The following is a 23,807-nucleotide window of genomic DNA, read 5'->3' as shown; positions in this document are numbered from 1 at the left end:
ATTCCTTGACCAAACTGACAATATTTGAATTTTTATATATATATATATATATATATATATATATATATATATATATATATATAAGTAGAAGTTATATATACACACACAAGTTACAAAGAGCAACATGGGCGAGTCTCAATAAGCTGGATGCCAATTACCTGTACCGTATGTGTAAACTTTAAGAAGAGGTCTGAGAATCACCATTTTAATCCATGAGCTTTCACAACAAAACGAGGCAAATAACACAAGTTCAAAAGACATTGTGTAGTTGTTTCAGTGAGTTTCAGGTGCATTTTACACAATAACCATGAAAGACCTGAATCCACAGCCCTGGGACAGTTTCAGCAGCGTGTATGTAGTGAACCTCATTAGGCTGCCATTTGATAACCATGTGCATATCCCATCATTCATCAGATTCAATTATTGCTCGCTGTAAACCCACCCGGGGACACTGCTTGAAGCCATTTTGTGTCAACAGGTGCACCGGGTAATGTTTAAACTGTCCCCTTGTGGTGTTCCTGTAGCGCAGAATCATAAAACCTCCATCACGCCAGGAAGGTAATCCAGTACACGTTTGTCAGTCACAAGGCAGCCGTCAAATCTGAGCATCACCGAACCTTTGTGGAAGGTTCTCGAATGCCAACATGTAGATTTTTCACCTCGGTGATTGAGGGAAGTGGAAGCTGTCTTTGCTGTAAACAGTTCAATATCTCAGCAGCCACCATTAAGGACCTGTATGACAACCTTCCAAGCAGACTAAAAGCTACTCTGAAGGGAAAACGTGATCCCGCTCTTTAATAACCCTGACAGACTTGACGCTCAGAAAATGTCTGTGATCTCTTGTGTCATTTTGGACGTGCCTGATAGTCCTGTCAAGTGTTGCTGCTTGTGTTGACATTTATTCACTGTCTTGGCTAATCGCATTCGCTCCTCAATGTGCACGCTCACTTATTGTGTGTGACATTATACAACTATAAACTGGATATAGTCTGTGGTACACCCCCCCCTCTGTGGATATCCACAAAGAGAGAGAGAGAGAGCAGTAATATCTGGAGATATCTGGAGAGAGAGCGAGCAATAACATCTGGAGTATCCTCAGAGAACCACGAATGTAAAAATAATTTCGCCTATGTTCAAGCATTTTATTCACACACACACACACATATATACATACACATACATACACACACACACACACACACACATATATATATATATATACATATACACATACATATATACACACATATAGACCCTATACTTGTGGGGACCCCTCATTGACTACATTCATCCCCTAGCCCTTAACTCTAACCTTAACCATCATAAACTACTTGCCTAACCTTAACCCTTACCCTAACCTTAACCTAATCCTAATGCTAACCTTAACCCTTAAACCAAGTCCTAACCCTAAAATAGACCCTTTTCCTCATGGGGGCCCATAAAATGTCCTCACCAGGTAGGTGGTTTCAGGTTTTTCCCATTAGGATAGAAAAATCTGGTACACACACACACACACCTCTATAAGTAATATACCGTGAAATCATTTCAAAAAATAATGACGGGATTTTGCCCATGTAGGGATGAAATGACATGTCCATACAATCACTCATCCTGCTACGTCAACCGAGATGCCTTATCAGTCCCCCTAGTAAATCTCTAACGCTTTAACCATATATGTTAATAAGATGTAGTCTGTTAAAAAAAAAAATCTGATTGAATTCTCAGAGTGCCAGGCTGGTGGTGTTGAGTCAAGGACAGGTTAACAACCCCTAACATCCTGTACTGATAACATGTAGAAGACATAACACCGTACAGATGATGTTGCTTTTACTTTGTTCACTGATGGAGATCTTTATCTTTGCCCTCTGGTAGGTACGTGCTCATGTTCTTGGCTCAGGACAGTCCAGACTTAAATTTACCACATGCTTTCTGACCCTAAATCGCTTAACCTGACTCCCTAAACTGTCTTGCATGCTGCTGGTTGTGGCTGTTCTTCGCTTGCTCTCCAAAACTCCCCAAGAGCCCACTAGTACACACCTCAGATCAGAGCATCTGACCACATGTGCGCCTGTTTGAGGGTTTCAACATCACATCTCATTGTTGGATCGCCTGTACACAAGCGAGAGATGGTGACCGTCCTGCGGCTTGATGTACAAATGGCATCTTGCAGAGAAGATGAGGAGGAATTTCCCCGACTCTGATGCACTCCGTGCAATTATAAGTCTACAGCAAGAGGCCCCTGCAATTTTATAGTACAAGGGCTGTTCTCCCCACACGGTTTACACGAGATAAAATCAAGAGGCTTACCATTTAGATGAGCCTAACGAGATGGGGCAACGTGTGACTCCGTCTGCTGTACTGCTACTGCCATCTCTTGGAAGGTCTCAGTATGACAACCCTGCAGATGTTCTCCAATAGGACCCACTCACAGTAACATCAGCTTCTGTAGATGCAAACAGTATTGTCACCCTATCCATTAGTTTTCATGCAGGATAAGTCATCCTTCTCAACAGAATAATCCCTAATTGAAGATCCCAAAGAAACTGTGACATGTGACGCACACTGAACAAAAACAATCTGATTCGAGTGTGCGTTTGCATGCCAAAGCATGTCATCAGTGTAAAACTTCACGTGTGCAGAGTCATTCCTAGTTTTTAGTATGCATCACTCATTTCTGATGAAAACTAGGCCTACCTCCAAAGATGCATTGTGATGTGCCCAATATTTGTGTTTCTGCTGTGCTTGCATAACAGGCAGCGGTGTCAGCAGACAATGGTACTCCTACAATCATTAAATAGCAAAGTGAATTTAACCTCACCACAATGGCAATTTCAGCAAGGTTTATAAACTTGATGCCCTTAACTCCCCCCCTCCCCTCCCCAAGAGCCAGACGTAAGTGGATGGAAATCGTGCACCTTATCAAAGAGGCATGTGATCCCAGAGGAGGCGACCGTATGAGCTGCGTATCCACTTTTTATGCAGGTTGCACTTGTGATGGCACTCTGCAAACCACACGGACTATACAAACTATAAGGGGCTGTGCAAAGTACACAGACGTCTCAGGTCAGATTTCTCAGCCTCTCACGTGTGGTTATGAACGCATACGTTGCACCTATGTGGCATTTATGTCTACGAACTGCTGGACTGAATGAGGTTTCCCTCTTTAGATATGTGGCTGGCAGCTCAGATCTGATGTGACAGAATCCCCCTCACCTGTACATACAAAATACACAGAAACACCACCTTGATGTAGCTGCTTCCCAGTTGAACAAAAAGCCACTTCTACCTACCCTGTATCGATGGTTATTGTATGGAGCTGCCAGCAACGGGGTCAGAGCACACACTCCCTTTGAGCACTTCCATTATGAGCCTATTACAAACCATTTACCATTTTGATGGATGATGTTAAACTTCTTCGATCTGCAAAGTCCCCGTCACATTGCTGAGCTTGCAGCTATACAAATAATGATAAAATCATAGTAGGAAGATGATCTACTTTATAGAGAGAACGCAATATAAAGGTTTAATCCAAGACCTGATAAGCTGTATTAATGTGATAGTGGCAACTGCTTTTTTTTTCTTTTTTGTCGTTGCGTTAAAGATGCAAAGTGCAATACGCTATGTCATTTTTCCCAGGACAGTCCAATCCAACGGTAATCAATAAAATGGACTATGTTTCGAAGGATTTCGTGTTGTATATCTATGGATCAGCCATGTTTTTAACATGCTCGCAGTATAAACCAGCAACAAGGACGTGTTTGCAAGCTAATTTTTAGGATTGTAGGTTTTAAGATTTTCCTTAATTGTTATAAGAATGAGATGGATCGATTTTATAAAGGGAAGCACAAAGCAGAATAACTGCTCGTTATCTCTAACTTGCTAATGCTGCAATTAAAAGGACTAACCTAGCACTGTTGAAACAGATGCTGTAATCGCAGTAATGAGACAGTGCAGTGTTACTCAGCCATGTGCCATGGAGAGCCACCGGCTGAGTTCAGCTGGTGTCGTGTTGGGCCGGAGAGAAAATCTGCATGCAAACCCACGGCTCTTTATGGCACATACCATTGAGTCTGAGTATATTATGGAGGTGGGAATCTCAAAATAAAAATTGCATTGCTTAAGAAATGGCCGTCCTGTAATATGCTGTAAAGAGTTGAGTCTCTTGTCAGTGTGTATGTTCATAAGTGATTGTCTTTAGACATTTATGTGTCAGTATATATTGGTGGAAGTTGCTATCTACTTTTAGTTTTGATTTCATGTACCTTGCCTCTCATCAGGGATTTGTTAAATGCAAGCTTAATAAAATGTGTCTGGATCTCATTATCCACAAATGGTTATAATAGAGGACATCAGGCAATAAATCTGCTAAACCATCAGACAAGCCGCACCGTTTATTTACTAACCTGCTGATTACATATACGTGATTGATACCAGATTAGTACAGCTAAGGTGACATGACAGTGATGGATTTTCCCTGGCTAGGGCAATTATTCATAATTTATCTAAGAACTGCTGTATATTCATTTTTTTACACTTAGATCTTGAGAGAAACCCCATTTTCTGAACGGGTTTAATTGAAAATAAAATATGATAATGGCTTTCTTCAGATAGAAGGGCTCAAACCTCGGGCCGTCTTACAGTGAGGTGACAGCGCTAACCACAAAGCCACAGTGTGATATTACTCCGTCCATACCCTCTCCCCCTCCTACTATTATTTTACACTCTGCATTATTTTACTTTGCATTTTTTCCATTTCACGCTGGAATAGGATTGCATTGGCAATGTTTTGAAATGCAGCCAACAAATCGGTGACAAGTGAAATGTATTTTTCTGTAGCCTATTCTCCATAGATACAGGTCACGAAGGGTCAGCTATCTCCTCTTATATTATGAGTTGTGCAGGCTTGGTAGGTACATGTTGTAGCTTTGGCAGCAGGGCAACTGATCTAAAATCAGTCTCAACTTGTGACCAAGGAGGACACTAGTACTTTTGTATATGTACTTTACCTATGTATGTATGTATGTATGTATGTATGTATGTATGTATGTATGTATGTATGTATGTATGTATGTATGTATGTATGTAAAGTGTATGTACCTTTTGTAGGAAGCTGCCAGAACTAGATACATCTGACTCGCAATGTAAAAACATGAGACGCTCCATAGAGGTGAATGAGAACATTCGCGGAAATGTAAAAACACTCCATATTTTGTCCTGGGTGTGTTGTATGTATTTCACCTGCAGAGGGCGCTGTTTGAAATATTTGGTCCGCCGAGTGAAAGAGACGTTCCCCCGTCAGGTTCTACTTGTCGTCGTCGAGCGTCATTTTCTGGCGGATTTTAACACACAAGTTTGTGTTCTTTATTTTAAAACCAAAACCGGGATTATTTGATCAGTGAACGAATGAATGAATACACACATGACATATAGATGTATACCGCGCTACTAGCATTCGTTTCGCTTGTATATATATGTACAATCCTGTCAGGACAGTACTCAGCAAAATACTCTGTACACTTCTGTTAATATCCTCTGAGCTCACCAACGCCATGCTTGTTACGTTACCAACTACACGGTTTAAGGACTGTTAACTTCACCTGGACCACATGAGTACTTACCCTCCTGCTTTATATTGTCCACACGACACCTTTTTCGACACCCATTGCCATGTGTGTGTACGTGCGCGCGCGCGCGAGAGAGAGAGCGCGCGAGAGAGAAATGCGCGGGCCACGTGGTTTTGTGTCTCGCCTACTCCGCCGGGTCTCCGGTCGACGACGTTGAGAGCGTTGTGGGAGAGGAGGAGGAGGACGAGGAGGGGGAGGAGGAGGAGGAGGAGGAGAACGGGAGGGCGGAGACTAGTGTTGCCCACTGTAAACTTGTACTCCTGTCCCCCAGGTTTCTCCATTCATTCATTCTTTCGGGAGGCGCGATGTCGTCCAACCGGTACACCCCGGAGAGCTCAGCCGCCGTGCGAAGCGAGACCCCCGGCCGACCGGCGCCGCCAGGTCCCTACTACGGTAAGCGCCGCCGGAGCGATGTTACACGGGGGGGGGGGCGGTGACAAGATAGATGGGGGAGACATTTTAACACTACATTATTTTCTACGTGTTGAATCACTTTTTATTAAAGGTATACCTTTCCGGAGATATACCTGCAGCCCTTTGAGGAGACACAATAGCCCACAGTACAGCACAGTTCACCGTGATGTGCCTTTTTATCCGGGCGATACCGATCCAATTAACTCAATTAACTAACTTGCTTGTTATATCCGCCCCCCCCCAATTACCGTCACTTAACTGAGGCAAACCTTTCGACAAGTTGTACGTGTAGGATGTCAGCGTTTTCATAGGCGGTTTCAAGATGCTTGATTCGAGGTTATTTGGCTTTATTGGCCATTTTTCGTGGTGAATACGTTATAGGCGAGTCTCAGAGAAAGCGCCCCCTTCTAGTATCCCCATTAAAACGGCTCCATCAAACTGAATATGTCAGTCTGTCGCCCATTATAATTGATGGCATGGACGCTTTTTAAGCTGTTTACAGTAAATTGGGACATTTCATGACTCGCCTAGATGTAAATAAAGCTCCATAGAGGTGAGATTTCGTTGTAATGAACGTATTCCTGACCCCAGCAGGATAGAGATTAGTTGGGTATTAACTGTTCACTAATACCCAGAGCTGATGACGTCAGGCCACTCTGCTGTCAACGTGTTAGAGCTACTAGTCCATATGGAGTCCATGTAGACCCTGCAGACTGTACAGTATACCTGCTGGTCAATGTATTTTTTTTTCCTCAGGAGTCCTGTACTGAATTCCAAGTGGTTTCATTTGCATATTTTCTACCAAAGCTAGAATTGCAAAATGCCTTGAGTTTTACGCCGCATGTCATGTTTTACTTTGATGGACAATACAATGGCCTGCACTGCAGTATGATGCAACGCTTGCTGGCAACGTAGCCTATTGTGAACAACTACAAAGTTGGATATGTAATAGTTAGGCTTCAGTATGGCACAGTTGCAGGATGCTCAAGTTGTTGTGGAGCTTGACAACACATTTGACACACCGCACACCACAGTACACAACATGCTTAATGCAGTTGTACTGCACGTAATGCTAGGATTGTGTGTGTAAAGTTACAATCCCGAACATGATTGTTGTTATTTTTTCGACTTGTTAACACTAGTGATACTGGCGTTTGCATTGTTATTTGACCATTACGAGTCCCAGACAGCTATTTGAAATGAAACCTAGTTGCCGCGGCATGAGCATCTTTGCCGCTGACAACCCCCCCCCCCCCAAAAAAACATACTGATAATGTATCATCTGTTGGTAGAGGTCTTATCTAAGCTCAGTCTGCCATATTGGCTTGTTTGCCACAACAGCTTCAAACTTACTGATACCTGCCGTATTCTCATGCATTTGGCTGCTGCAGTGAGGAGAGACAATTAAGCGTGATATTAATTTTTCCCAGTGAAGTTCCACCCATTAAAATGATCGAGCACCGGCGTGTCCTTGGTGAGAATATTTCTGGATTATCTCTGGTCTTAAAATACGCTAACAAAAGCGTGTCAAAAAGGACCTTTGTCTGAATGTAAATCATCAGGATAGTGGCTTATAAGAACAATTTTTGGATGTGGTAACTTAACTGAAAGAGAAAGACACCCGTCAAGTTTCAGAGCTCCAAATTTCTCTCTGTAGTGTCGCAGCCAGCAGACCATAAGGGGCTGCTCCCACTGTCAAGACGTGCACACTCCAGTTCTGCTGTAGTGGCTTTGTAAGAGAGAATAGATTGGATTGATCAAACCACAACGGCACCATGCAGAACAACAGAGAAGTGATAGATGTGGAAGAAGTCATGTCAAGACACACACGCTCTTTCCCCCCCCATTTCCCCTCGCACTCTCTGCGAAGCCATCGTATATTCTCATCAGTGCCCCCCCCATCTTTCTTCCCCCTTATCATACCCCATCCCTTCCATTCATCTTTTCCTGTCTGTCACTTCTAGTCCGAAGATTCCATTACTTGGCTCTTTGTGTGTGTGTGTGTGTGTGTGTGTGTGTGTGTGTGTGTGTGTGTGTGTGTGTGTGTGTGTGTGTGTGTGTGTGTGTGTGTGTGTGTGTGTGTGTGAAAGAGAGAATGGGAAAGGATGTGTGTGTGTATATGTGAAAGGGGGAGAGAGCTGGCAGTGTGATTGACAGTCTTTTCCCTCCACTGGCTAAATGACACTCAATCTTACCATCACATGCTCACTTACATAGTGAGTACACACATTACACGCATGCAGTCTGTGTCGGGCTTCGGTTTTTGTCTGTCTCTTCATCTCTTCTGTCCTCCCAGTTTTAACAGTTTACAAATTTTTCAGTTGTATCAATATTAGCGGATCAAGTTGTAAACATTTTAAAGTGTACATTAGACCTATATTTTACTTTCTTTATCTAGAATGAACTTTCAGTCTCGCAGTCCAGAAATCATCTTGGGACCCTACCTCACGATTGAAATCCCAGACCTGAAACTGATGGTCATTTTAACTAATAGTGTCAAAGGAGCACTTCAAGTAGGGCACTTTTTTTTTCTTGTATCCCCCCCTTTCCCCCCCAATTGTATCCAGCCAGTTACCCCACTCTTCTGAGCTGTCCCGGTCGCTGGTCTACCCCCTGTGCTGATCCGGGGAGGGCTGCAGACTACCACATGCCTCCTCCGATACGTGTGGAGTCACCAGCCGCTTCTTTTCACCTGACAAGTGAGGAGTTTCACCAGGGGAACGTAGTGTGTGGAATGATCACGCTATTCCCCAAACCCCCCCCCCCCCCGACCGACCAGAGTAGGCCCTAGTACAGCAACCAGGACACATGCCCACATTCGGCTCCCCACCCGCAGACATGGCCAATTGTGTCTGTAGGGACGCCCGACCAAGCCGGAGGTATCACGGGGACAACAAAAAGTCACGATAGCTAATTTCACGTTGTCTAATGTGTTGTCTGCTGGGGATTTTGAAAATTATTGTTCCATTAAGAGGATGCAGAGGCTTAAAAATTGGTATGTTTGGGGGCTTGGTTGCCTTCATTGACAGGTCTCTCTCTGGGGTGATTGACAGGTTGCAGTACAGCTGAAGCAGGGCCCACCTCAGTTTCACCTAGCCGCCCATATTTAGATGCTCCAGTCTCAAAATCTGACAAACCTATGGGTGACATCACAGATGCAACCAGACACGAAACTACCATTTATGCAGATAATGCGGCTGCATCAGGGCCCGCGTGCATGGACCTCTCTTTATCTTGCCACTATCATATCAAAAGAGCACTGAGTCTACGGTATATGGTATGTTCAAAAAGTGCAAAGTGTGCCTGTGGATGCAACAGCCATTTTTTATTCATTCTGAACGCCCCCCAGTTGCAGTCTTGACCATGGTTAATATGGACATAATGGGGTTCAGGCACCCAATGTGGAGGACATGCAGATTAGGAGGAGGTTCACAGCTTTAAAATGGCGTTTTATGGCGCTTATATATTTGTTATAGGGCCTCACAAATGTTTCAACTATCTATCGATCCATTATCCAAACCACTTAGCCTTCTCTCAGGGTCACGGTGATGCTGGAGCCTATCCCAGCAGTCACTGGGAGGCAGGCAGGGAGACACCCTGGACAGGCCACCAATTTGATATATGGACGAGGAATTTCAACTTGTCCAATTTAAACCAGTTATCTAAACCACATAATTAAGATTGAAAGCGAAAGTAAAAATGAAGTTATTACTTGAAATTTAAAATATTATCAATGGTCGATCGCATTGCTGAGTTATTTCCTGGTTCAGCTTGCAGGGATGACCATCGCACTTACCATAAGTAGTAGTAACCATTGAATAATTACCCCCCCCCCCAAAAAAATAACAGAGCGTCCAGGTATCGTAGCAGTCTGTTCTGTTGCTACCAACATGGGGCTCGCCAGTTTGAATCCCCATGTTACTTCCGGCTTGGTCGGGCATCCCTACAGACACAATTGGCCATGTCTGCCGGTGGGAAGCCGGCTGTGGGTATGTGTCCTGGGGGCCTCATGTATCAATCGTTACTATCCACAGTTTTCACGTGACGTCACATTCATATTGGAACGCCCACCTGGCTGGCAAAACACTTCCCAAACCGCAGCATTACTGACCCATCCAGAACGAAAATACATATAACTGTCTGTACTTTTGTAAGCTTTCATCCTGGCGGCAGTGTAAGGAGAGGGATTCTCCACAAGATATATGTAAACATCGCCAAATTGTAGCTCTGGCAGGGACTTCGCTATTTTTAGAGACTGAAATACTGCGGCGGGTGCTGTATATGGATCGCAAGTGCCCAAAACTTGTAGTTTGTTAATATATCTTTGTTTTTCTTCTTTCGTAAGGTGATCCAAATAGTCGTTGCTTGGAACAGCTGGAAAATGGATAGGTCTGTGCTGCTGCTCTACGGAGTTTCCACTGTTCGCCGCCATGCTGGAACTTTGTTTTGCCCGCCACTGTCACGTGACTGAAAACTATGGATGGTCAAATTTGTGTGTACACACCCATGAGATTTTTTAGCCCTGAAGTTTGTCTCAGAGACCGGTCTAGAACCGGGGTAACCCCTGAATTTAGACACCGATTGGCTAACACTGATGTCTTTGCAGGCCTGGGTGATTGCGCGTTGCAAGAGGTAGACAATAGATGTTAGGAGGAAGAAATTACAAATAACCATCATGCTTTGCTTCTGACTATCAGACATTCTTAAGGGCTAAAAAATTCCATGGGTGTGTATGCGCAAATTTGCCGATAGTAACGATTGATACATGAAGCACTGCACTAGCGCCTCCTCTGGTTGGTCGGGGTGCCTGTTCAGGGGGGAAGGGGAACTGGGGGGAATAGCATGATCCTCCTACGTGCTATGTACCCCTGGTGAAACTCTTCACTGTCAGGTGAAAAGAAGCGGCTGGCGACTCCACATGTATCGGAGGAGGCATGTGGTAGTCTGCAGCCCTCCTCGGATCAGCAGAGGGGGTGGAGCAGCAACTGGGATGGCTCGGAAGAGTGGGATAATGGGCCGGATGCAATTGGGGAGAAAAAATCCCAAAAAAAAAAGAGAGAGAGGATAGAGAGGTTTAAAAATTGGTATTTTTCGGGGCTTGGTTGCCTTGATTGACAGGTCTCTCTCCGGGGTGATTGACAGGTTGCAATACGTCTGAAGCAAGTACCAACTCAGTTTCACCCAGCCGCCCGGATTTAGATGCTCCAGTCTCAAAATCTGACAAACCTATGGGTGTGACATCACAGATGCAATCAGACGCGAAACTACCATATAGTATGCAGATAATGCGGCTGCATCGGGGCCCGCAACAGTGATATTATAACCAGTATGGATGAATGCAAAAACTATGAAATAAGACATACATGTTGTCAAAACATGGAATTATCTTTTGAAGCATGTGCGCGCACACACACACACACACACACACACACACACACACACACACACACACACACACACACACACACACACACACACACACACACACACACACACACAGTAAATACTACCAAATAAGCAGATGCCACATTCTGGTCCCATGTGCCTTCGCTGATGCGAGTGTCCTTGTCATACAGGCAGACAGCACACAAAAATGAATTATTCATTTATATCCACACCATCAAAAATACAGTACAGGAACTTAAACAATGCTGATATGGATAGACACACACATACACTTCTCTCTCTCTCTCTCTCTCTCTCTCTCTCTCCCAGATGCATACATAAATGCAAAATTCAGTCAATCACACATGCATAATTAATGGCACACACAGCTAAATACACTCCTGGCTGTCTGTTTATGTGTAAGTCTGTACCTCCTCACCTGTATGGGTGTGTGTGAAAGCTCTGAGGAGATGGTACGAAGCTGACTCGGGCAGTTGAAAATAAGTTCACACTGCAGAGTATTGAAATGTGCGGCTTAAGAGTTGAAACCAAGGTTAGCAACGCCTTGCATTTGTGCGCGTGCGTGTCCGTGTGTGAAATGCTCTACACACGTAGGAGCCGCACACATGGGGTTGCAATTGTGTTTGTGGATGGATTGCTGAAGTTTATTGAAGGGTATGGAGTTGGAAAATTCTCCTGTGATTTGCGAGACTGCAGAAAAGAAGAATTGACAGTCATTAGGGACGGTGAAAGTGTTCTGCGTCTGGAGACTCGACACTTATTTTGAGCGGTCTCAAAATTAAGTTTTTGTCAAGATGGCGTCATTAGCCTGCATGGGAGCAATCCCTTTGAATTGCGGAGCATTTCATTGAGGGAAATGTGCCTCATGCACCATCCATCTGTTCCCGTACATGGGTCTGTTCTTCCACGGTGCTTATGAAATTATACAACAAAAACACATCTAATAGGATTGGGTGTCCTCAAATCATCTGTCCAACACTGACAGAGAGACTCGTTTTGATATGGGACAGCAAAGAAAAATCGTAATCGTCATACAGGTAAATACTGCATAATCATTTTCAGATTCTTTTGAGATGCATTTCAGTAAAAGAAGCCATCCATTTACTTCTGTATCAGTGTGTGAGCCGAATTTCAGATTTCTCCTGTCATCAAGTTTATTTGTGTAGCCCAAATTCCCAAGGTAGTCCTGAAGGGCTTTATAGTCAGTACAATATATATGACATACGACACCCTCTATCCTTGGACTCTGAACCCAAATGGGGAAAAACGCCACAAGAAAAAGCTTACCTGGGCATCCGGGTAGCATAGCGGTCTATTCTGTTGCCTACCAACACGGGGGTCACCGGTTCAAATCCCTGTGTTACCTCCAGATTAGTCAGGTGTCCCTACAGACACAATTGGCCATATCTGTGGGTGGGAAGCAGGATGTGGGTATGTGTCCTGGTCACTGCACTAGTGCCTCCTCTTGTTGGTCGGGGCGCCTGTTCGGGGGGCAGGGGGAATTGGGGGGAATAGCGTGATCCTCCCACTTGCTACGTCCCCCTGGTGAAGCGCCTCACTGTCAGGTGAAAAGAAGTGGCTGGAGACTCCACATGGATCGGAGGAAGCATGTGGTAGTCTGCAGCCCTCCCCGGATCGGCAGAGGTGGTGGAGCAGCGACCAGGACAGCTCAGAGAGCGGGGTAAATTGGACACACTCGACTGAGCAACATGGACACACTCGTGCTCAGAGTCGAGTGTGTCCTGGTCGCTGCACTAGTGCCTCCTCTGGTCAGCCGGGGGAGCAAAAGGGGGGAATTAAAAAAAAAAACTTACCAAGAAAAAAAAATATAAATAGGAGAAACGTCAGGGAGCGCAACAGGGGAGGGATCCCTCTTCCAGGACAGACAGACATGCAAATGCACAAAATACACAACAATAACCGAATTATAATGTGACATCACAGATTACACACACAACAAGGTGATGTAGAATACGTACAGTTAATGCATAACATTCAGCAAATTTACATGTGCTGGGTAATAAACTTGTAAAGAGAGTGCAAGGCAAATTTAGTGAATCTGACCATCCAAGACAACATCAGGAACCCCACAGATGCAGTCAAGAGCCGGCGGGACCCCGCGCCACGAACCAGCTCTGCTCAGTGGGGCCCTGCAGAGACAACAGAGGCCAGGCAGACTTCACAGCAGTCACACAGAGAGGAAGAAGATGAGAGACGAGATGAGGGTGATGCAGAAGTTGTCATAGCTAAAGCAAATAGTGTAAAAGCAATTTTAAACGAGAACAGTGCGAACGATAGCATAAATCCGCAGGAGGGTGGGACTGTGTCCAAGGGAAAACAGGACGCATCACAAACAGGCTCCGAAGTCATCAGGCAGTCGAAATAGAGATGATCCATGATCATCAGACAGTCCATAAAGAGAGAAAAAAATTGTCCTGGAAAGCAAGAAAGATAAATAAAGAGACAGGGGGACAGGAGCACAACATGGACACACTCACGCTCAGGCATACAAACAGAAGGTTAGGACGCTGTGATGCATTCAGAAAGTTTAGGAACATTCTCGTCGCCAGGACAAAACCAAAAGATTACTGCTAAGACCTACAGTTATAAATACACTGAGACTGGGCGTCCGGGTGGAGTAGCGGTCTATTCCGTTGTCCTGGTCGCTGCACTAGCGCCTCCTCTGGTCAGTCAGGGCGCCTGTTCAGTGGGAGGGGGAACTGGGGGGGAATAGCCTGTCAGGTAAAAAGAAGCGGCTGGTGACTCCACATGTATCGGAGGAGGCATGTGGTAGTCTGCAGCCCTCCCCGGATCGGCAGAGGTGGTGGAGCAGTGACCGGGACGGCTTGGAAGAGTGGGGTAATTGGACGGGTACAATTGCAGAGAACTAGTCAAAATAAATAAATAAATAAATAAATAAATAAATACATTGAGACTGAAGTCCTCCCAAAAGAGGATCGTTGTGACAAATCTCAGAAGGGAGTCAAACTACCGAAGAAACAAGACAACTAGTTGAAAGCCAGTGAGAAGAGATGGGTGTTCAGTGTAGTTGTGAAAGGGTCTACAGAGTCAGATTCTCTGGTGCAGGCTGGGAGACTAGTCCAAAGAACGGGGCCGTGGGAAGAGAAGGCTCTGCAGACTTCTGTTTAACTCTGGGGACAGAGAGGAGGCCTACACTTTGAGGACGAAGGACACGAGAAGGTTCATAAGGCTGTATAAAATCTGACAAATAGGGGGCGAGCACATTAAGTCTTTTATAGTAGGTTAAAAGTAGCACTTTAAAGTCAGAGCTTGCATGAACAGGGAGCCAGTGAAGGGAGGCTGGAATCGCTGTGATACGGTCAAACTTCTTTTCTGTTAGTTAATATTCTAGCAGCAGCATTTTGGACCAGCTGAAGGTTTTTAGTACGAGCACATGTAATTTATATACTGCTCCAAAGGAGAATAGAGGACGACTGTCAGATGTGTGTGTGTGTGTGTGTGGGGGGGGGGGGAGCAGCAGATAGGGAAAAAGAGAGAGCTTAATGTTCACATAGCTGATGACTCATGCGATATGGTTATTAATACAAGAGAGTTTGATGAGCTTCACACTACTGTTAGTTCATCATCCAGGATGCTGAGGTGTGGAAGATGTGGAATCATCCCTTGTAATTACCCCAAGCTTGGCTTCTACCTATCGTAGATATTACAAACCTTTATTTCATCCCACGTCCTTGGACAGATATTTTATGTGTGTGTGCCAAAACTACAGCAAATCAAGCCATTTAGGTCTTATTTACGATGTTTGTTACTCACAGCTTTTGGTATCTGATTTTAATCTTGGGGAAATTCTCAGATACCGTTACTCTATTTTTGCCTGGTATTAAGCCTAATATCCACTCGCAGTGGGGTGGCGCAGTAGTTAGCGCGGTCGCCTCACAGCAAGAAGGTCCTGGGTTCGAGCCCCGGGGTTGTCCAATCTTGGGGAGTCGTCCCGGGCCATTCTCTGTGTGGAGTTTGCATGTTCTCCCCGTATATTTGTGGGTTTCCTCCAGGTGCTCCGGTTTCCTCCCACCATTCAAAGACATGTCGGTGAGGTAAATCGGCCTTACTAAATTGTCCCTAGGTGTGAATGTGTCAGCCCTGTGATGGCTTGGCACCCTGGCGGCCTGTCCAGGGTGTCTCCCCGCCTGCTGCCCAATGACTGCTGGGATGGGCTCCAGCATTCCACGACCCAAATTCGGATAAGCGGCTTGGATAATGGATGGATGGATCCACTCGCAGTACAGGTAGCCGTGCATCCCTTGTGATGACGCCAGCAACACCCATGTAGCGATAGATAAAAAAGGTGGGCAAGCCATGATTCCACTATTGACAATTGTAAGGGAAACTACCATTAGTGTAAACAACAGCTAGTCACATGAGGACATTATTTCTTACAGAGAGCCTTTCATATAACCTACCCTAAGATTCATACTTAGCAGTATGATGTGCACTATGAATTCATGTCAAAAAGATCTGACTAATGACAGCCTAAACAAGTCGGTAAACTTTACTCGGCAAATAAAAGCTTGAGAACGTCTTCAGTTAGCGAAACATAAAGTCCAACTGGAGGCTCTATGAGACGTTTTTATACAGGCAGAATTAAAAAGAAGAAAGAAAGAAAGAAAGACACTTTATTTTGTCATTGTACAGGTTACAATGACTGTGTTCTCCACATTTAACCCATCCTATTGTAGAGGAGCAGTGGGCAGCTGCAGCATCCGGGAGCCAACTCCAGTTCTTCTTGCCATTGCCTTGCTCAGGGGCACAGGCAGGAGTATTAACCCTGACATGCATGTCTTTTTGATGGTGGGAGGAAACCGGAGCACCCGGAGGAAACCCAAACAGACACGGGGAGAACATGCAAACTCCACACAGATAGGACCCTGTGATGGCCTGGGGTTCGAACTCAGGACCTTCTTGCTGTGAGGCAACAGTGCTAACCACTGGGCCACCATGCCGCCCCAAAAACAGAGAGATATTTGCAGTAGTCTTGGGGAAAAGACAGCAAAGTGTAAAGGACTTTCTCTAGAGGCCACCAAAGGCCATACAGGTTCTGGAAAGATGATAATGAAACTCTCACACAAATGTGCTGCTATTCGAATACCGGTTGTTGCCCTAAAAAAAGATGGTCCCTGTGCTTTGCAGTATTGTAAAACCAGACGGAAGTTTTTCAAGGATGCCGTTTTAACTCTTGAGAGCTACATGGTGGAGGACTTTCCCTGAAATCGAACAGATGTGGTAGAAATGAGCATTTGGGGATAAGCTAGCTGGTAGACATGAAAACATCCAAGTTGGTTGCTCTCACGGAGTCATGCCATTTGGAAACCTGACTTGGAAAGCAGCGGGATAGGGCTATGTGCAGTGCAGGCGGTGCACTACAGCCAGACCAGTGCTCTCTTTTAAATGCTGTCTACCTACCGACCTGTCTGTCCAAGCTGTCTGATCTGACTGTTCACCTGTCTAATGTCTGTCAGCATGGCTATCAGTCTGTCTGTGGCTTTTTATGCTCTTTCTCCCCCCCCCCCCCCCTCTCTCTCACACTCATGGGTGCTTTTTCCTGACGATCATCAGCGCTGCAGTTATCCGGTGCTGCCTTCTACACAAAGGGCTCGGGAATGGCACAGCACCGTGGAAAATAAATGAATGTGTATGTGGGTGCAAAAGCAAGAGGGAGAAGAAGTGTGACTCTGTGTGTATGTGTGCGTGCGTGCAAGTGCATACCACCAGCTTGATTTAGTGTTGGTGATTATTGGCTGTTCCCCTCAACGTAAGGCGATTACTCCTCTGGGGGTAATATAATGTGATATGTATGTATAATAAGATGCTCACATACACAAACACACTGATACACTGGGTCAAATAAAATGAAGTCCCATTTGGATGGGCGTGTGCTTTCCTTTGGATGACTGTGTATGTGCTTGTGCTTTTGTGCTTGTCTGTGCGTACAGACACAAATGTTTGTGTCTGTGTGTGTTTTCTCAGTTTGCACGTCGACAGGTTTTTGTAGATAACAAAGCTATTATGTAATGGTAATATCTTGTCCTTTCCTGTCTCTCTTTCTCCGGTCTACCTTTTTTCCTTTCGCTCTCCATCGCTCCCACCTTCCTTTCCTCACTCTGCTGAATAGCCTGGAATTTAAAGATATACCCTTTCCACAATTTGGTTCCCTCTCTCTCCTCCTCCTCCTCCTCCTCCTCACTTCCGTTCTCTTTTTTTCCTTTCGATTCCCTTTATCCGTCTTGCTCTTCTGTCATCTCCCTCACTCTCTGAGGACTTGTCTGACAGGCGGCCTCCCGGGATGTCTTTCTTTTGTATCTGTCTTTCTCTTCCTCTTTCCCTTTCTCCCCTTTTCTCTCTTGCTTCATGTATTTCCCAAAAGATGACAGCTCAACCTAGTGTGTGTGTGTGTGTGTGTGTGTGTGTGTGTGTGTGTGTGTGTGTGTGTGTGCGCACACGCGCGCGCACCCATGTGATGAGATCACAATAAATTTTTCTTTTTTTTTTTGCTCCGATAAAAGTCTCTCTCTCACACACACACACACACTACACTGCTCAGAAACATTTGTGGTGCCTGAATTGTTAGTACATTCTATATATACTTAAAGTATGTAGTGTGTACTGCATACTATTGGAGCATATTGTTCAGTATGTAGAATGCAGTATGCACCGTGTACTATGTACATGACATTTGGGAGGCTCGTGTCTAGACGGATTTCGACGAACTTTGTCACTTTTGCTTCATCTGTTCTGATTTAGCCTTCGCTCTTAATTAATGCTAAAAACATATTGTAGTGAATTCAGTGGGCAGCCGGGAACCGCTGCACCACAGGCAACCACGCTAACCAGTTGACTAAATGGTCCGACCCGTTAGCCAAGGGCTAGCGAGTCTATTCAACCACGGTTGTTACACTACCCCTGTCCTACCGGAACAGCGTACCGGCTCCCTCACGCCGCTGGGCGCACACACTTCCGATGGCCTCACAGTCTCCCCATCCCACTTCTGACACCAATGTAGCGAAGTCAAGGGGCAACCGGGAACCACTGCAGTCGGGACGCGAACCCAGGTCGCCCCCACCATGCTAACCAGTTGACTAAAGGGTCGGACCGTTAGCGAAGGGCTAGCAAGTCTATTCATCCATGGTCGTTACAATATTTTATCACAAGATTGTTAAAAGATAGTTTCGTTGTCCGTCATGACGCTTTGGAAAACTTTCCCCTGCCCGATTATTTCCATGGAAACTATAAGGCGCAAGGAATTTTGGATGGTTTTTAATTTTTTTTTATTTAATTTTTTTTTGCGACCAAAGCGCCATACTTCATAATTCCATCTACATAGTATGTGTACACATATCTTTTATATACTAACGTCACACTTACTAACATTTGCTATATCAGGAATCAGGGAAACTTTGTCTTTTCATTTGATGTACTTGCGTACATCAAATGAAAAGACATATCATTTCCCCCAGCCCACAGCAGTGCAACACAAAGACAAAAACACTTATCCAGTAATTACAAGAACACACATATCCAAACTAACACATATATCCAAACTAACATATATGTCCAAACTAAACAAAAAATCACTGTCCAAGGGAACAAATGCCAGCCAGGATGAACGAATGCCAACCAGGATGACTGTTGGAACTGCCGGTCTGCATGGGCTAGCAGTTAGCTTAGCCTGCCCCGCTTCTGTGTCCTGTTGGACTTGCTAGTATTTGAGTGAATTCAGGGGGCAGCCGGGAACCGCCGACGCCGGGACGCGAACCCGGATTGCCCACACCATGGATGACTGCGCTAACCAGTTAACTAAAGGGTCTAACCCGTTAGCCAAGGGCTAGCGAGTCTAGTCATCTGTGGTCATTACACTACCACCCTCCTTCGGGCAGCGTATCAGCTCCCTCACGCCCCTGAGTGCAAGTGTCTCCGATGGCCTCACAGTCTCACCATCCCACTTCTGACACCAATGTAGCAAATTCAGGGGGCAGCTGGGAACTGCTGCCGCAGCCAAGAAATGAACCCGAGTCGACTGCACTAACCAGTCAACTAAAAGTTCCAATCCGTTAGCTAGTAGCTAGCAAGTCTAGTCATCCGTGGTCGTTACAGTATGAACCACTCAGCCACCGCTATGTTGAACAGACCAGTAGTTTTCAGTTTTAGTTCTCAAGACCCGAAGCCCTGCTGGTTTCCATTTGAACCAAGTCATTAAAGAAGTAAACAAAGAACGACATACCTGGGATCCAGGGGAATGTAATTAATTACCTGGTTCAATATGAGACGATCCTCAGATTCTCTGCCCCTACTGCACCATGATAATTTAAATGGATTGTGGGAGGGAGATGAATGAAAAGTAGAAAAATAAATCACAGGGCAGAAAGAGAGGGAGGGACACACAAAGAGCCATAAGAGATAGGGGTAAAAAAAATTATATTCTATAAGACATAATTTCCTAGTAGGGTCCACATGCCAAAATATGGACGAAGTCTTTTTACGGCTCCATAGGCCTTGAAAGTGAAATAGCCTTGTCCATTTAGTTCTGACAAAATGTCACCGAAGGAACCATTTTGATATTTTAACTTCAAATGTGTCTTGATTTTACAACCCAAGGTCTAAAATGACATACATTAAAAAATAAAACGCCAATTTTTTCCAGACACTTTTGAAATAATCATGCTGTCTTCAGAGGGGGACCCTTTTATTTTTTATTTTCTTTATTCTGTTTGACTGAATTATAACTGGAATAAAGTAGCAGAGCAAAACATAGTGTACTTTTTATAGCCTAAAACTAAATCATTTTCCAAGTGATTTTGTCTCATTAGCCCAGAGATTCATTGGTGCTGTTGCCAAGAGTCCAGCTCAAACCGTATGATATGTGGCAGGCAGAATGAGCATTTATGGATATGCAAACATGTCTATTGACATCCGTACATGTCAAAATAGCCTCGGTAGACACTTTTCATCCAAATGTTGCTTTGATTTGCAGGGTAACAATAGATTAGCAGAGCTTTGCCTTCAGCTAACTCAAGGCAGGGCTAAGCTAGTCCCATGGTCCGCATGTTTTAGACTAGAGCTCAGAACAACCCTGGGTTAAGAGTGTTCATTGTGAAACAACCTGAAAAAGAGTCAAAATGGGAGACGCCCTAAATGAGGGGAGATGGTGGCGCGAATTCACGTTTGCAGCGGCCTTACCCAGTACCATCCATGCAGTGTCTTTGTCCTCAACTGTGTCTAAGTTTTGTCTTCATTTGATGGCTGGGAGAGCTGGTGCTGGATTGGCTGGGAGAGCTTGGTCTTCTGCGTCTGGTGAGCCCAGGGACCACGGTCCTGCCTGGAGCTGCATCCGAAGAGGAAACGCCGAGGGCAGTCTGACAGGACATGGAAGTGGGGCAGCCTATGCTAACTGCTAGCCCATGCAGACCGCAGTTCCGATAACACCGATGGCGTTCTGGCGGTGGCCTCGCCTGGCGTGGACTGTGGTGTTTTCGGTGTCATCGTGTGGAGTGCGGAGAGGCGTGTCGAGGGTGTCTGGCTGGGAGAGCTGGCATTGGATTGGCTGAGAGAGCCTACTCTCCTGCATCCAGTGGGCCCAAGGACCACAGCCCTGCCTGGAGCTGCACCTGAAGAGGAAACACTGAGGGCGGTCTGACAGGACGTGGAAGCGGGCCAGGCTAAGCTAACTGCTAGCCCATGCAGACCCGCATTTGTTCTCTTGGACAGTTATTTTTTATTTATTTATTTTTTAGTTTGGATGTATTTGTTAGTTTGGATATATGTGTTAGTTTTGTAGTTCTTGTAGTTTTTGGATGTGTTTTTGTCTTTGTGTCGCACTGCTGTGGGCTGGGGGAAACGATCTTTCAAATAAAGTGTTCCTGATTCCTGATGTATTGACAGATTTGACTGAGAAAAGTGATGAAAAGAGAAAATGAAAACTGTGAAAGCTGGACAAAAAAGGGAAAGCATATAAATGAGAGAGAGAGAGAGAGAGAGAGAGAGAGAGAGAGAGAGAGAGAGAGAGAGAGAGAGAGAGAGAGAGAGAGAGAGAGAGAGAGAGAGAGAGAGAGAGAGAGAGAGAGAGAGAGAGAGAGAGAGAGAGAGAGAGAGAGAGAGAGAGAGAGAGAGAGAGAGAGAGAGAGAGAGAGAGAGGGGGAACATTATTTCTACTCTGATTCAGAAAGGAAGTGAGCAAAGTCGTGTGAAATGAAGAGATGTGGGGGCTCTCATTGGCTGTTACATAACATATCTTCACTTTGATGGCTGACATGAAGCAGTGAGATGAAAGGAGATGTTGACCTCCCTCCAAACATTTCCTGTTAGCTCTGGGAGGTAAACAACTGTGTGTGTGTGTGTGTGTGTGTGTGTGTGTCTATGATGTAACGGAGTGTGCAGTTAATTATTGTATGCTTATTTATATTGTGCTTTTATGCAGCTGTTTTTTCACATCTCATTCAGGCATTTACGTCAGCAATCAGTGTGTAATTGTGGTGTGTGTGTGTGTGTGTGTGTGTGTGTGGCTCTGAATGTCAAAAAGTGATATAACAGACTGTAGTCAACATGTAGATCTTGACAAGTATCCTCTCAATTCCATATTTTTGTATCATGTCGTGTGTGTGTGTGTGTGTGTGTGTGTGTGTGTGTGTGTATGCCTGTGCACGTGTGTAAGTAAATTTCCTTTTGTCATTTATATTTTCTTCCCTTCACTCTTAAACCCTGTATTCAAATGTCTCAAGGATGAAAGCACAAACATTGTGCCATACGGGGGCCCCACAGAATTGCTGTTCATCATTAGACTGTATTTAGTCAGTCCCATCTGAGCCGTGCCTGCAAGTTTTTTAAGGTCCATAGGTTGTGAATTTGACACTTTACAACAACGAAAGTGCAACATCTGCTTTGCAAGGAGAGTGAAATTGCATAAATTACGAGGTGCATTTTAAGGAGTGCGTAGGTGAGGATGCATAAATGAGAGAACCACTGGGACCCAGATGTGATGAGAGGCAAGTTTAGAACAAGTCAGTAATTATTCTGCAGAAACTGACATCGACCCACCGGCTTGTTGAATGCTGCCAAGTAGCGGTTAAATTCTCGCGCTGAGACGCAGGGCATAAGACTAGCATTTGCCCACACTGAAATCCTTCCCATGGCATATAAAAGTAAAAGATACCCAGAACAGCTGTTTGCAGCTGTGCCTGAGCTCTCCGATTTTAGTCAACATTGCAAACTGTCTATGTTTGCCACCAAACAGCTAATAGATTTTTGTCTGAAATCATACGGAAGGGGGGGGAGAAACAGCTGGTGAACATAGGAGGCAGACAAGTGAAATCAGAAAGCAGGAGGTGAAGACAAAAGGGGGGAGAAGTCAGAGAGGATCTGAGAGGGAAGGTTTGGGTTAGGAAGAGGGGAGGGATTCATTGACCATCATATTGATTTGGCTTTGTGTATTGTTTTATACCTGGGGCTTTCTTTTCTGTGTGTGCATTCATGCATATTTGGATGTCTTCTCCTGGATCGCCACCTTGTCGTGGTGGAGAAGCTTGTGTGTACCAATGATCCCAAGAGCTATGTCATCCAGAGCTTGGCTCCTGGTAGGGTCACCCAAGGCGGATAGGGCAAGGAGGAGGTTCCAGATGAAGCATGCTCCAGCAAAGACCTCAACTGCAGAACTGGCGGAAGATGTCTCCGGGTCATAGCGGCAGTGAAGGTGGATGAAGGCTGCAACAGAGGGTGGTCCCCAATCTTGGTTTTCCATGCCATTGGACTCTGGCCACCCCCTGCCAAGGACCATGTTGTGGTGGCTGCAGGTGCATCAGCCTCTATGCCCACCTGAAGACCCAGAGGGACCCCGAGGGAAGTCTGTCATACTCGACCCCGAGTGACCACCAGTGATGATGGTACTTGGCTCTCCATGAGAGCAAGTCAATGTGAACATGTACCTGACTGTACTGTACAGGCGTCCACTATCCAAGAACCTCCTGCGAGTATTGAGAATGAGTGTGATGGAGGCTGTTGAATAAGACATGAGACAGCTCCGGTCCACCCTAGTTCTCAGCCGAACTCGCCAACAGTATAGTATTCATGTCAATACACCCAGACCCATATGTTCTATCAGCCTAACACACCTGTCGCATACCACAGTTACCCTCCTTCTTATCTACTTTATCCTTGTTTTTAGAAAAAAATGAAAGAATGCACAGTAAAATAACAAGAATATCAGAGCTGGTTAGATGACAGTTATTTGATTTGGGTTTTTTTTTTCATTTGGTTCGTAGCAAGGTGTATGTGTCAGGGTGTATTATCTGGAGATATGTGGACAGCTTTTCATTTTTGTCCGCCTATCTACAGACA

The 23,807-nt window shown here is 45.1% G+C and overlaps 1 protein-coding gene and 1 long non-coding RNA gene across 2 annotated transcripts in view; one reads left to right on the top strand and one right to left on the bottom strand.

Moving 5' to 3' along the window:
• Positions 1-2,409: 2,409 nt before the first annotated feature.
• LOC130123514 (uncharacterized) lies at positions 2,410-5,765 on the bottom strand. The gene is made up of 3 exons (XR_008811329.1): positions 5,619-5,765; positions 5,239-5,329; positions 2,410-2,443 (listed from the first exon to the last, which is right to left on the bottom strand). It is a non-coding gene; the product is annotated as an uncharacterized LOC130123514 (long non-coding RNA).
• Positions 5,766-5,929: 164 nt separating this feature from the next.
• The window catches only part of LOC130124426 (choline transporter-like protein 5-A), a 49,352-nt gene continuing 31,474 nt past the window's right edge, over positions 5,930-23,807 (top strand). The window contains exon 1 of the mRNA XM_056293884.1: positions 5,930-6,017. Within this exon, the coding sequence (XP_056149859.1) occupies positions 5,930-6,017 (88 nt within the window). The remainder of the gene's footprint in view (positions 6,018-23,807) is intronic.

Source organism: Lampris incognitus, chromosome 14 (assembly GCF_029633865.1).
Source record: "Lampris incognitus isolate fLamInc1 chromosome 14, fLamInc1.hap2, whole genome shotgun sequence".
In the NCBI taxonomy this organism is placed as follows: Eukaryota; Metazoa; Chordata; class Actinopteri; order Lampriformes; family Lampridae; genus Lampris; species Lampris incognitus.
The sequence above is the reverse complement of the archived record's forward strand: the minus strand, read 5'-3'. Positions and strand labels throughout refer to the sequence as shown.